This window comes from Cricetulus griseus (genome assembly GCF_003668045.3).
Source record: "Cricetulus griseus strain 17A/GY chromosome 1 unlocalized genomic scaffold, alternate assembly CriGri-PICRH-1.0 chr1_0, whole genome shotgun sequence".
Lineage (NCBI taxonomy): Eukaryota > Metazoa > Chordata > Mammalia > Rodentia > Cricetidae > Cricetulus > Cricetulus griseus.
Genome location: NW_023276806.1, coordinates 222,404,893 through 222,419,950, shown reverse-complemented (window position 1 = coordinate 222,419,950; position 15,058 = coordinate 222,404,893). Strand labels below are relative to the sequence as shown.

At 42.8% G+C, this 15,058-nt stretch overlaps 1 protein-coding gene across 11 annotated transcripts in view; it reads right to left on the bottom strand.

Annotated features, from left to right (window-relative positions):
- Positions 1–2,869: 2,869 nt before the first annotated feature.
- The window catches only part of Ezh2 (enhancer of zeste 2 polycomb repressive complex 2 subunit), a 68,889-nt gene continuing 56,700 nt past the window's right edge, over positions 2,870–15,058 (bottom strand). For 8 of the 11 annotated variants that reach the window (XM_035450996.1, XM_027389803.2, XM_035450997.1 and 5 more), the window contains 10 exons: positions 14,201–14,370; positions 13,727–13,821; positions 12,686–12,726; positions 12,129–12,254; positions 10,979–11,157; positions 6,517–6,612; positions 5,673–5,754; positions 4,446–4,526; positions 4,200–4,284; positions 2,870–3,194 (listed from right to left, as the gene is read on the bottom strand). In XM_035450996.1, coding sequence (XP_035306887.1) covers positions 3,134–3,194; positions 4,200–4,284; positions 4,446–4,526; positions 5,673–5,754; positions 6,517–6,612; positions 10,979–11,157; positions 12,129–12,254; positions 12,686–12,726; positions 13,727–13,821; positions 14,201–14,370 — 1,016 coding nt within the window. In that variant the 3' untranslated portion in view covers positions 2,870–3,133. The remainder of the gene's footprint in view (positions 3,195–4,199; positions 4,285–4,445; positions 4,527–5,672; positions 5,755–6,516; positions 6,613–10,978; positions 11,158–12,128; positions 12,255–12,685; positions 12,727–13,726; positions 13,822–14,200; positions 14,371–15,058) is intronic. The other 3 variants (XM_035450999.1, XM_035451000.1, XM_035450998.1) reach the window with 2 other exon arrangements.

Here is a 15,058-nt window from a genome sequence, read left to right as displayed (position 1 = left end):
GAAGTAGCCATGTACAGTCACTAGAACCTCTCCTGACCTACAACAATCTAAGATTCAAGTTGCTATGCCTTGTGAATTGATAATTGGAAAATAACAAAGTGAGTTTTAGTATATAATGAGAAAGTGAAGGTTTTTAAAATACCTTTATAAATAAAATCATATTTAACTCTAGAAAATGTACCATGGTATTTGAGGATTGATTCTGAGCTGTTGTGAATATCTCCACACTGAAGCTTTACACATGGCCTGGAGGGTGCTGAGCACTTACAGTGCTGCTTGGTGACCACCTACCAAGGAAATACAGGTCCCCAGCCCAGTGGAGATTTGGAGGGGGCTGTTTTTAAGCCCCTTGAAGATTTAAACCATAGTCAGCTTATTTATGTGTGTTTTCTGTTTTTCTGAGACAATTTCACCAGGCAGCCCAGGCGGGGTTTAGGTATCCCCAGTTCACAACCTTCCTGCCTTAGCTCTTCAAGTATTGGGATGAATCACTATGCTTGCCTGCCCACTTGCATCTGTAACTGTGTCTACACCATAGAATTTAAGCTGAATGGGCTCTTAGAAACAACTTAGTCCAACCACAGTCATTTGATGTTGGGTCCTAGCCCCCACGGGGTCTCTGAATCGACATGTGCATCCTGTTCTCTAGTCCTAGCTCACAGTCCCCACTACACCTGGGGTTTCTCCACTGTGCTTACGTGTATATAAGGCAGCTCGATGGGCGGTGGTGGTGCATGCCTTCAGCACTCAGGAGGCAGAGGCAGGCGGATCCCTGTGAGTTCGAGACCAGCCTGGTCTACAAGAGCTAGTTCCAGGACAGCCTACAAAGCCACAGGGAAACCCTGTCCGGAAGGGGGGGGGGGGCAGCTCTCCCCCTGGAATAAAGTCGGACAGACTCACATAGCACAAGCGGCCGGACGTCTCTGCTTTTTAATTAAATCTCCAGGCTTTCTCCCAGTACTTGAACTTAGTCATGGGGTGGACACCAAGTGGAGGTTCCACCAAGATTGGGAAAGAAAGGAGGCCCTGAGAGATTCCCTCTAGGAAGGTTGGCCAGCAAATAAGGTTATGAGGGTGGATTGGTAAAGGTACTGGAAAGTGGGTACTGAGGCTCCTGAGAGTTGGATTGGAATAGAGAAGCGCTGTCTCAAAGGAAAATACTGTGAAAGTTTAAAGAAACAAGGTACTGATGTTAAGCAAAAGACGGCTAAAGATTTCACAGATAAGAGTAGTAAGTAAGCCACATAAAGATGGAAAGTACAAAGTCCGGATACTATATGCTATTGTGTTGTCTTTGAATTATTTAACTGCTGAGGAAATAGCAACAACTGCTAAAAGAAAGGCTGCTGGGATAATTCAACTTATATATTTCAAAATACTTTGACTTCACAATATAAGGACCGGTTACTTGGGAAAAGAATTTCTGCTTTTGTTTCCACAGAAAATGAGAAGCTGCGGATTCCTTTCAGACTAATGTGATTTGATGAAGCAGACCCCCGAAACAATGGCCAGGTGATCCAACATTGAAGACACCTGGGATGATGCAGTCACAGACCACTATAGTTGGGATTTCTGGGTTTTCTTAGGATCCCCATGGTATTTCAGTGCCCCCAACCAGCAGGAAGTGGTGTGGAGAGAACGATGCCCACATTCCCAAATATTGTTTATAAATGTTTTCATTTAAATGGGGTGATTGCAGCTATTGCTGTTGCTGCTATAGCAGCCACTGTGTCTGGGATTGCCATCTCACAGTCTGTAACTACGGCCAGCACGGTGGGTAAACTGGCAGGGGAAGTAACAGAGGCCCTTAGCACTCAGAGCTCCATAAATAACTTAGTTCAGGTAGAAAGTTTAAATCTTAACAAATTATCAATTGGCCAATCAAATTATTAGGATAAATGGTTCCTCCATCCTCTGGGGAGATCCTCCTTAGGGGATTACAGATGGCAGGCCGTTTAGTCAAAGAATGGGCTGGGTCCTTATCTCTGGGCCTTGCAGCCATAAGACTTGTTATCATTCATTTGGCTAAGGTGCCTTGGCACTAGACAAGCCCAGGCTCAATTTGCCACATGATGGCCACAGAGAATCCTTCAGCTCAACTATGGTTGAGCCTACAGAAAAATTAGGCAGCCAATGACGGGTGAGACCAAGGGCATGCCAGCCAACCTAAGACAGAGTCATACAGCCTGGGTGATTTTTGCATTGACGGGTAAGGTTTGCATCAACATCCTGGTCACCTAACACTGACGTTAATTTATACATAAAAAGGGAGAAGAAAAAAAAAAAAAAAAAAAAAAAGGAAGGGGTAGATGTTGGGCCCCAGCCCCCACAGGGTCTCTGAGTTGCTTGTCGGCCAATAACCACAGGTGCATCCTGTTTTCCAGTCCTGGCTTACAGCCCCAGCCTCGCCCCACTAGCATCAACTATACCTGGGAAAATACTCACTCTTACACCTGGGGTTTCTCCACTGTGCTGTAAGTGTATATAAGGCAGCTCTCCCCCTGGAATAAAGTCAGACAGACGCACATAGCACAAGCGGCCAGACGTCTCTTCTAATTAAATCTCCAGGCTTTTGCCTGATACTTGGACTTAGTCGCGGCTCAGACACCACAATTTTACATATGGACAGCAGATTTGGAGGTTGAACAACTTTTCCTGGGTAACAAGCTGACTCACTTTCCCCGATGAATGCCCAGGACCCACACCAGTGTCATTCACTCAAGACTAAAAGGCAATGGTATCACTGTATCTAGGCAAACACAATGCCAATATGTTTATCATAGACAACTGGAAAACCAAAGCTAAGTTGTGTTTTCCCACTGAATATAGTCTTTCTAGAATCAGTTGATGACGCTCTATGACAAGTGACTCAAGAAGTTCAAGTATTCTTTATTCAAAGTTGAAAAATGTACCATACTGCATTATTGCAAAAATTCACTGGTACAAAACACTTTGCAGCTGGTGAGAAGGCAATAAAAAGTTGATTTTTTAAAACTCATTACTATAAATTACTGTTACAGTACTTTGCAAATTCAGAATTTCAAACTGCATTTTCTTTTTCTAAATTGCCCACAGTCCTCAAGGTTCCTGAAGCTAAGGCAGCTGTTTCAGAGGAGGGAAGAGGTAGGAGATGTCAAGGGATTTCCATTTCTCTTTCGATGCCCACATACTTCAGGGCATCAGCCTGGCTGTATCTGAAACAACATGAACAAGAAGTGACTACTGTCCAATATTAGGAAAACCAAGCCTGTTGATGGAGAGGATTATGTCATGACAACTCGCAGACCCCGTCACTCAGCTGCATTCATGAAGAGGAAGCATGCAACTGTCACTCCTCAGTCCCACAGCCCTCCCTGTGCCTTTGTGGCACTCTACTGAGCCAATTCCACATTGTGATGTCTGTGTCTAATACTGAAAAAGCAAAATTAAGATCTGGAAAGTCCCATCACTAAGGAAGCTGGACACCTTTGCCTGTAACCCTGGTCCACTGAGAGCATGCACGAGACACAGCATGAGGACCCTATTCCAATCCCCAGGTGTCACTCACTTAATTCTCTCCAGCTATACAGTACAATGTACTAGAACTAAGCAACACAGGCCCCCATTTCAGCAACTAAAGTTTCTAGGTGGGGTGGATATTCAGTTACAAGAATTCTCTAACTAGATATCTTTACTTGACCACATTTAAGTAACTGTTTTGTCATGTTTGTCCCACAGCCAGGTAGAACACACTGCCAGCCTGCCTGTCTCCTGCCTGTCTCCTGCCTGCGGAGCTCTACACTGTCAGTTGTACTAGCTTCCCCAAAAAGATTCCACAGTGACCACAGGGTAACGACAACAATTAAAGCAATGAAGATAGATACACAAACTGCACCAATGAGAAAGGGTGCCTTAGAATACCGACGTGAAGTGAGACATAAGACCCAGGGGTCACAGTCATCAACAGCCGGGAGTTCAACGCAGCTTCCTGCGTGGGGTTTGTTTTTTCAAATAAGCATTATATAATTAACACATGGCAACCTATATTGAAGGAGCATTTAACTCCCTTCTGGTGTCCACAGCAATCAATGACTGGCCAGTTCAAAGAATGCCCTCTCCAATGACAGCAGATCAGGCAAAGAACTTAACGGCCTTTGACCTCAGCCCACAGTACAGGAAGGGAAAGCCTGCAGATTATACTAAAAGTTTATTTTACCAACCTGTAATCAAAAAACAGCTCTTCACCAGTCTGGATAGCTCTCTTAGCAAAGATGCCTATCCTGTGATCACCGTTAACCATCATAACTGGAAGGAGAAACACGGGGCTGGTGAGCATGAAGACAGGCCATGGCGGGTAACTGACTTCACACAGCAGGTGCCCCAGAGATACTGAAGTCTGCTATCACTTGGCTGGTAAAAAAGGGAATTTTTTGCATCAAATTGGCAGTGCCAACCTAAAAGCCTACCTTTTGCATAGCAGTTTGGATTTACTGAATGATTAGCAAAACGAATTTTGTTGCCCTTTCGGGTTGCGTCCACCACAAAATCTAAAAAAACAAAAGAAAACAATCCAGTGACTAATTGCAACCATGGACTAAAGTTGTTATGGTTTTAGAAACAGGTCTTCAGGATTTGACCTCAAAAGCAAATAAAACATTCAATACAAAATGACATTTGGAAGAAAATACTATTCTACATTAAAATGAATCCCTGGTGGCTAAATATGGCTCTCAAATGCCACGACTTCTCAATTATATGTTGCTGAACAAAACATGCCTAAAAAAAAAAAAAAAAAAAAAAAAGGATTCCTGCCGAATTTCTGTGAATATCAAGAAGTAGGCATATTGAGATTTAAGATTAGAATATTTCTATGGAACATTTTCATAAAGAAGAAAGAAAACATGTTCTATTTGTCCAGCTGAAAGTTTCTCTGAATATCTGTATTACCAACCCTGGCTGAGGTAGCTGCTGCTTTCCTCACAACCTGTGGACAACACCCTGGGCCACAAGGTTTCCACATGCTGCCTGTGCTCCCAGATCAGAGATGGTGACTAACCGGGTGCTGAAGCTACTCAGCCCCCAAATCCCAGGGAACACAAGACAAACTACAGCTGTGGGGGAGACAATGTCCCCTCACAGCCAGAGTGTCTGGGGCTCCTTGTTTCCTGCATATAACCCTTCTACTCCATGGGGACTTCCCCTCTCCTCACACATCCCTGAGCCTAGGCCTGGTGATAAAAAAATCCCAGGAGCTGTTCCTGTAGACACATGCCCCTTCCTGGCATCTTGCTGACTTCCAACCTGAAATGCTCAGCCAGCAATCAGATCCCAAACCACCTCCAAGGAGCTAAGTGCCTCCAGCTCAGCACACACCACTGTTCAAGGAGCTAAGTGCCTCTAGCTCAGAACACACCACTGTTCAAGGAGCTAAGTGCCTCCAGCTCAGAACACACCACTGTTCAAGGAGCCAAGTGCCTCCAGCTCAGAACACATCACTGTTCAAGGAGCCAAGTGCCTCTAGCTCAGAACATATCACTGTTCAAGGAGCTAAGTGCCTGCAGCTCAGAACACACCACTGTTCAAGGAGCTAAGTGCCTCTAGCTCAGAACATATCACTGTTCAAGGAGCTAAGTGCCTCCAGCTCAGAACACACCACTGTTCAAGGAGCTAAGTGCCTCCAGCTTAGCACGTACCGTTGTTCAAGTTGAAAAGGAAGCTGCACATATACTTGTCATACACTTTCCCTCTTCTGTCTGCTTCATCCTGAGAAATGATCTAGAAGGAAGACACAGGAGGAAATTGTTTGGAGTAAGTAGTCACACCTGTTAGGACATTTAAGGGCCAATGAACAGAATTTTGGTCCCTCTTGAGAATATCAAGGTGCCACAGTAGCCAAATTCTCTTCTCTGGTGTACAACAGTGAAGAATTTTTAAATGTTATTATATCTATTAATTTATGGGAAGATGCTTGTACACTCGTGCCCCGGTGTGTCTGAAGTCAAAAGACAACTGGAGGAGTCATTATTCTCCTCCCATCATGTGGGGTCCTAGGGACTAACCTCAGGTCATCAACCTAGCAGCTGCACCTTTACCACCCAACTCTCAGACCAGCACCCAATACGACATTTCTAAGAAAATCCCAAATCTGAGCGATTTCTGCTGATAAAAGAAAATACAAACTGTGACTTCCTGAAGCTGTCTTAAGGCTCCCCCTACCCCCCAGGCTGACAACTAAAAATGCCAAGTTAATAACGCTGTTGTTTCTCAGTCCCCATCAGCTCATCAATGAAGTAGAACCAATTCTACAAAGCAACGCTCTTGTTCCCGAATCCCTTATCTCCAGGTAATAAAAGCCAAACATGACTACAACTAAAGCAATCTAGCTAGTTACTGCACAAACCAAATCTACAAATACAAATAAGTCCGGGTTTATTTAGTATTCATTCTAACCTAGACTTGTCCAATGAACTCTATCTATCCAAAACAATGCAAGTTGCTGTTATACACAAGACCACTGGATTTCATAGAGTGCCTTACCTCTCCACAGTACTCTGAGATGAATTCATTTTTCTGTACAGGATCTTTGATAAAGATTCCCCAGCCTGCCACATCAGACGGTGCCAGCAGTAAGTGCTAGAGAATAAGCACAATCACATAATGAGAACACAGCAAAAGCAGAAGACTAGCGGGCTGCAACATCTTTGAAAACAAGTTGCCACGGTTAAACCTCAGACCCATCGAGGGGAATCACTCAATTCCCAAATGGATTTGACAGGTACGGAAAGTTGCCTAATGTATCTGAAAACCATGAAAGCAATGTTTCTAAACAAAACTCAGAATAAATATCCTCTTATAGGAAAAACAAAACCAAGCCTCTGGTGTCATGGGTACTGCAGAAGAAAGGGAGGTATGTGAGATCTGCTTTGCTTTTACTTCCTTTCAGTTCTCCACTAATTCATTCAACCTAACATAATCCAAAGGGTTCATGTGGACTGATCACCTAGAGGTGACTGAATTGTGAGGGCTCTGAACTCTTAACAGACTTATCCCCTGACAGACGCAGTTTGACGGCATTACTGGGAGGCGGTACAGACTGGGTGAGTTCTGGTTGGAGGATGTGGTCACTGGTGATGTGTCTTTCAAATGTGTATCTTGTTCGTGGCCCTTCCTGGGTTCCCCTGCCTCCTGTGTGCCATGGATTGAGCTACTGTTGCCCACCGAATGGTGCTCTGTCTCACTATGCACAGGTCAGAAGCAACAGGCAAGGGCCCATGTGCTGAAACTTTACCAGCCAAAACCTCTCTCTTTTAAGTTATTTCGCTCAGGTATTTTGTCACTGTGGCAAAACTGTGAAACACAAAGTATTATTTTTGTTATTTAGTGTGTATGCATACAGTGTATGCATGTGTGTGCACATGTATGTGTGCCCATGTGCAGGTCAAGGGCACTTCAGGTATTCTATCTATCTATTGCTCTACACCTTACTTCTTTAGAGACAGGATCTCTCTCACTGCCCCCCAGGCCCACCAACACTGGGGTTATTAGTGCATGTCTATGGCTGGCTTTTAATGTGGGTGCTAAGGATATGAGCTTATGTCCTTATGTCTGCAGGTAAGCTCCTTACCATGGCACCACCTCTCCAGACCCTAAGGATATGAGCTTATGTCCTTATGTCTGCAGGCAAGCTCCTTACCATGGCACCACCTCTCCGGACACTATGGATATGAGCTTATGTCCTTATGTCTGCAGGCAAGCTCCTTACCATGGCACCACCTCTCCAAACACTAGGGATATGAGCTTATGTCCTTATGTCTGCAGGCAAGCTCCTTACCATGGCACCACCTCTCCAGACCCAGGCTGCCCTAGAATGTGGGTATGCCACCACAGAGAATCACTATGAAGAATACCATTACTCATCAGTCCCACAAAGGCCAAGATGACCACTGGTTTTTGTTTTTGCAAAAGGGTTTCTCTGAGTTCTAGATGTCCTAGAACTCTCTCTGTAGCTCAGGTTGGCTTCAAACTCAGACATTCAAACTCACCTGCCTCTGCCACCTGAGTGCAGCACCACCCCGCTGACATGACAACTTTTCATCATGACTCTTTAGCATGCTTCATTCAGAGACTTCCTGTGACCTTTAAGGGATTCCCAGATCATCCAAACTTATCTCTTCCTATTCTGATCCATCCCTGTCAGGTGAATTTCCCAATCACCTTCCTGATCAGAAACAATATTAGCTAACTAGTGAAAACAATCAAGTGAACCCAGGTTAGTAAAGGCTATACATAGTGTTCTATTCTGAGAGTTAAAAGATGTCACAAAGACATGGCAGCATGAGGGTTACTGCCCCCTTTGTCAACAAGCTGAAGGAAGGGTCTATCTACCCTGTGATGGGAGAGATTGTTTGTTCTGAACAAATGTGCCAGAGGAAACTGAGACAACATAGTTATGATCTGTGACCTAGATGGATACGCAGCTACCTAAAGTAAAATGATCCAAAACCTCAAGAGAAAACTCACTCACAGCTAATCCAGACCATATCTTTCATGAACAGTGTTGAAGAAAACAGAAAGCTAAGAGAAGCTGAATGGCAGGATTTCAAAGAAGATCCCTGGGAGTGTGGTGACTGAGGGCTGGAGAGATGGCTCGGAGACTAAGAGCACTAGCTACTCCTTCGAAGGACTGGATTCAGTTCCCACACACAACCATCTGTATAAATATACCTTTGAAAATAAAAATAACAGGGTGCTACCCACCATGTGATAGCTCGTGAGATGTGCCTATACCACCCACAAGGCAGGAGAAGTGGCCGAGTAGAGACAGTAGGGACAGCGGGACACCAGAGTGTGTTTCTTGCTCCATTATTTGCAAGTCCTTTTTTTGTTTGTTTAAATTCATGGCATGCTATGGTGCAGGTGTGGTGGGCACCTTACTGAGTCAGTCAGTTCTCTACTTCCCCCTTATGAGTACTGGATTGTACCCATAGAGCCACCTCGTCAAACAGCAAGTCTTGTGATTCTGGTTTCCTTACCTATAAAGAAGGGTAGGTCTTCAAATAGTGCATGCTACATATTAAATAGCTAATAATATCACCTATTGTGTCCCAAAGAATTAATTAAAGAAAGATATTGAATCTTCCTAGTGTAAGCGATCAATCACACTTCTTTTGCTCAGTAATTATTCCCTGGATACTCAATTAAAATCACCTATGTACAGCTCTCAGGCTTCAAACACAACTGCTGGGTGGTTCATTTTTAAGGCTTTAAGGGTGTTTGTACAATGAGACAGTCTTACGATACAGTTCACATATATGCTCCTGACTCACTCAGTCTCTAGAGTGCTGGTATTGCAAGCATGCACCACATGCCTGGCTGTTTTCAAGGACACTACAGATCAACAACAAAGTCTACAGAACTTTGCTGGAGGGAAATTTCATCTTTTACTATGCACAGAAAGAATCCTAAAAGGGGGGGAAACATAGAAATCACTATCTGCTCACACTGAGGAGATAGATACAATACCTTTGTGTTAACAAACAAGAATGTTTGAGTCAACTGTTAGAATACTAGATAATAATGCCTATTTCAATTCGGGTAGCACATCTCAAAACTTCAGGTTTATGGGGGGGGGGGATATGAGAGTGCATTAGCTCTGAGGTGGTCAGCTGTAAAGATGAAGCTGATTATCTGCTCTCCAGCCAACAGCTGAAACAGATGATGAACACAAACTCCATAATCCTATGAATTGTTCATGGCCACAGATGAAACTGTTGATGCTGAGTGAAGAGTGGAAGGGTTATGTGGTCTGAATCAGGTGTGGGAATAACAAGAGAGGTTTTCCCATGAAGCCAGGTATCTTGACCCACAGCCAAGTGTCTTTCTGCTGTTGAGTCGAAGCATTCTTGTTGCAGTATGAGAGAAACTACAAAGACAAAGTTCACATCTGTCTGTCGATGCCAGATAAAAAAGGAGAGAAGAATATTCCTCGACTGACAGATACTGTGTCTCAGTACTTAGAGCCCAAAAGAGCTAGTAGGACCTGAAAGCTTTTCAATCTCTCCAAAGATGATGCTCAGAAATATACTGCCAGAAAGCCCTTAAACAAAAAAGGCAAGAAGTCCAGGACCAAAGCAGACAGGGTTCAGCATCTTTTTACTCTACATGTCCTTCAACACAAATACCAACGTACTGCTCTGAAGAAATACCACACTAAGAAAAACAAGTAGGAAGCTGAAGAATATACTAATTTTTGGCCATGAGAATGAAATCAAAGAATGCCAGGAACAGATTGTCAAGAGATGTGTAGGGTGTCGTGTTGAGAGCTTATATTTGTAAGTCAGAGTCCAGTCAAAAAAAAGTCTTTAAGAGCAACAAATAAGTGATCAGACCTTAAATCTGGGATGGGGAGGGGACCATAACTGCATCATCCAAACAACACCTGACCACTTCTCTCTTTCATCAGCTGCAACTTTAAGGGTCACGTCTTCTTCTTCTTTTTTTTTTTTTTTTTTTTTTTTTTTTTTTTGGTTTTTCGAGACAGGGTTTCTCTGTGTAGCTTTGGAGCCTATCCTGGCACTCGCTCTGGAGACCAGGCTGGCCTCAAACTCACAGAGATCCACCTGCCTCTGCCTCCCGAGGGCTGGGATTAAAGGTGTGTGCCACCAACGCCCAGCAAGGGTCATTTTTATTTTTGTTGTTTGCAGATAAAATCTCCATGACCATCAGTAAATAGCCATTTTCCAAAGGATTGGATGAAGTTCAGTTGTTGGCAGAGTACTTATCTAGCATGCACAAAGCCCTGGGTTCAATCCACACCACTACATAAAATCAAGCATTGGAGCATAGACATAGGTCCAGCACTCAGAAGGTAGAGGCAGGAGGAGGATCAGAAACTCAAGTTCACTCTTAGTTACAACAGTGCGTTTGAGGACAGCATAGGTTACAAAAGACACTGTCAAAAAAAAACAACAGAAAGTTTCCAGTCATGACTGTTACTTACCTTTTTAGAGCCCCGCTGAATACTGCAGTTCTTGCAGGATACATTTTTACTGTCCCAGTGGTCAGCAGCTCCACATGTGAGACAGAGGTCAGGGTCACACTCTCGGACAGCCAGGTAACATGGACACTGCTTGGTGTTGCACTGTGCTTTGCACCGGCATCCAGGAAAGCGGTTTTGACCTTCAAGGATAAATTTTATCACCATCACCACCATATCCAGCTATCATCATCCTATACAATCCTTAATAGGAATGCAGCCAATGCCTTGCTGAGCACAGGAATGACTCATTTAAATCCTCACAACCTTTCCCTTACTATTCCACTGTAGAGATGAAGAAACAGGAACAGCAAACATGAAGCTGTTAGGACTGAGAAAGACCACTGCTGGGTTTTTGTTATGCATTTCTTATTTGTTAAATGGCAGATGAATAAGTTCTACAGTTAATTAAATAAGCAAAGAGAGGTCTTGGACTGGATGGTAGTCATGGCCCTTGACCACTCCAATAAGCCAGCAGCTCTCAACCTGTGGGTCGAAACCCCTTTGGCAAACTTTAATCTCCAAAAATATTTACAATTATAGTTCATATCAGTAGCAAAATTACAGTTATCAAATAGCAATGAAAATAATTTTATGGCTGGGGGTCACCACAACATGAAGAACTATATTAAAAGGCTGTAGCATTAGGAAGGCTGAGAACCACCATAATAAATCCTATTTCTAATCCATCCCCTGGTATCCAAACTCTGTGTACAGCTTCGTTAAGTGATTCTAAAAACCTAACAGCCTTACGCTACTTTCCTTGACTCTAACTCACTCCTCTGATGCCCACAAAAGGCTTGGGCATCCTGTCCTTACAGTCTATGCCACTTTACTGTAATTCAAATGACCAAAGAAAAAAACAGACAAATCCAATCCAGTACTACAACTCTGCCTAGCTTGTGTGTACACACACACTCACATTACCCAGGAGGCTGACTAGACGTTAGCACTTAAAGGCCCAATGAATACTTGTAGACTAAGTAGCTTTCCTAAAGCAAGCAGTAAGAGAACACTCCCAGTCCTTATGTCTTGATTTAAATCACCATTTTCAGTTGCTGACCAAAGGCCTATTCAATGCTCATGCAATTGCACCAAAGCAACAAATACTTACACTCTGAACTACATTGACAAAACTTTTCACAAAAATTTTGTGCTATCACACAAGGGCACGAACTGTCACAAGGCTGTCGTGGATGGTCACAGGGTTGATAGTTGTAAACATGGTTAGAGGAGCCGTCTGAGTAAAGATAACAGCACGCAGCCAATGAATCCAGGGAGATGGGAAATGATCATCACAATTAACAAGACATTCTTCCCCACTACCTCTGGAACATCCTCTACTGGCTGCCTTTACCGGAATATACACACTCCTGCGGAAAAAATCACCTCCCGCCCCCAAGTGCTTAAAAACCTGGTTTCACATGTCAGCCCCCCTGCCAAAGTGCTAGTTCACTGCTTCTCACTAACTCACTCCATCCGACTCGTTTCCAACTTTCTGAACAGCAAGCAGTAACTGGAGAGCAACAGACACATTTCATTTAAATTGATTTGCTAAGTGAAGGCAATTAAGTCAGAATAACCAAAACTTCAATCAAGCTTCTATTCTAAAACAAACCAAGACAAAAGGAGTTTTAGGCTAACAATGAGGTTAAATGGGGAGGTGCTGACCCTTTTTCAGTTGTATCTTTCTGCAGTGCGCAGCCCACAACCTGCAAAAAAGAAAAACAAACTTCTTGTGTGAAGGTGCAAAAACAACCACTACAAATTCACCTGAGACCTGTTTGAGTGGCTCTGTCTGTACAATTAACATAGCAGAGCTCAAAGGCCACGATGACCTAGGAACCTGCTCCATCAGGTTGCTATGCCATGCCAGGGGCTTGTATGAAAGTATTCGTCCACATGGCCTGGTTAAGACTAAGGGGGCCTTGTTCTTTAGTCTTGTCTGAATTCTATGGATACTGATCCTTTCTATAACTTCAGGCATCATTAACCACCCAGTTGAACTGCATGGTAAGAAACTGCTCAACCAAAAATTCAGAAGCATCTACTAAGGCCTAAACTCCTGTTTCCATGGGAAATTTTCTTTAAAGTTTTAAATGATTCACAATAGCAATGCAATACATACAATATGGGCCTATACAGAATTTTTGAAGCATAATCTGCTTCCTTACCTACTCAACCATACTTTTCATTTTAAAAAACAGTAGGTTGGGGAGGGATCCAACCATGATTTCCCTGGCTCTACATTTACAAAAGCATCCTGTACACTTATTCACTGAAAGCTTTTGTGAGAGTAATATCCACAGACTTGGAGGAGGCTCACTTTAAATATCAGAATATGATGGTACACACTTAGAAAATCCAGCCTCCTAGAATAAAAGACACTTCTAAACACTGGCCCAGAAAGCACAGTAGGAACATATCTTAAACATTCCATACCAAATGGCTAAAGGAACTGTTCATAGTCTGTACTGCAATACGTTTTTCTCAACCAAAATCCAATGTGATAACCAAAATTTTTATGACTTGATACGCCAAATATACTGAAGTGACTGTATATAAAAAGTAACAGCAACCATCAGGGAGAAATGAAATTTCTATAGGTTTATGTTTGACAGAGATTTAAAACCCTTTTTATAATCATTCAGGTGAAAAGCAACTCCTGCTTTTGGGAGAAGCCCTAGAACAGCACTGGCTCAACAGACTTACCGGTGTTTTCTTTTCTTCTTTCTCGGAGGAGTGTCCACATCTTCAGTAGGGACAGGTGCTATGACACTGGACTCTTTGACTCTGAACTCATACACCTAGGTGAAAGGCAGGGGCAGAGTAACATACATGGTCACGCCATGCTTTTACATACTGGAAAAATGTTTGTCTCTCTGTGACAATGCCAGGTATATCGAGTATAGGGCAAGATACAGAGTAGAAATCACTGCTTTCTCATCACGTTGGGAGCATAGCTAAATTTAGAGTCTATCTATTTAAATCTACCACATCCAAACTGAAGTCTAAACTGGGGAAATTCTGAAACATAGCTAAAAAAATACTACTGAATTTTCTTAAGGAGGGGGAGAGAAATAATTCTTTTCAGAAGATGAACAAAATGAAATCAAGACGCACCAAGTCTGGACAGTTAGCACCTATTATCCCTGTATTTAAATATCTTTGAATACATATGCTTACCTGTCTACATGTTTTGGTCCCAATTAGCCTAGCAATGGCACAAAAATTATCGTAGTAAGTACCGATGAGGACTCTAAACATTGAGGCTTCAGCACCACTCCACTCCACATTCTCAGGAGGTTCAATATTTGGCTTCATCTTTATTGGTGTTTGACACCGAGAATTGGCTTCTACAAAACCAAATGTTAGCACTAGTCAAGAAAAAGGGACTGGGGAAATGACTCAGTGGGTAAAAGCTCCTATCATGCAAGCACAAGGACCAGAGTTCAAATCTTTTCAACCACATAAAAGTCAGACATATAGCACAAGCATCTGTTATCTCAGCACTCCTACAAGGAAATGAGAGACAGAGATGGGAGAATCTCCAGCAGTTCACAGGCCAGCTAGCCCAGTGTACACAGGGGACAAAACAAAAAAACAAAACAACAACAACAAAAAACAAAATATCTTATCTCAAATAAGATGGACAGGGAGGATTCACCCAAGAAATTATTCTGTGCCATTCACAAGAACACCAAGGCATAGCAGAACGCACATACGCATACAAGCCTAAACATTATGAACAAGCAAAACTCAAGGTATGATAAAGAAAAATAGAAGGCACTTAAATTGTATTTTGAAATTAAGTAAAACATTGAATTTTAGAATTAAGCAAAACTAGAAACAATATCAAAAAGATCCCCATCCTCCCCAACAGAACCCATGAAACCCTGCTTCCTTTAACACTGACTTATCAAATAAACACAAATGGGGTCTATTACCATTTACGGTATTGTTCACAGAGTTGAAAGAACTAAAACTCAATAAAAGATAAACTAAGTAAACAGCAATACTTGTTTTCTTCTGAACCAAAACTTC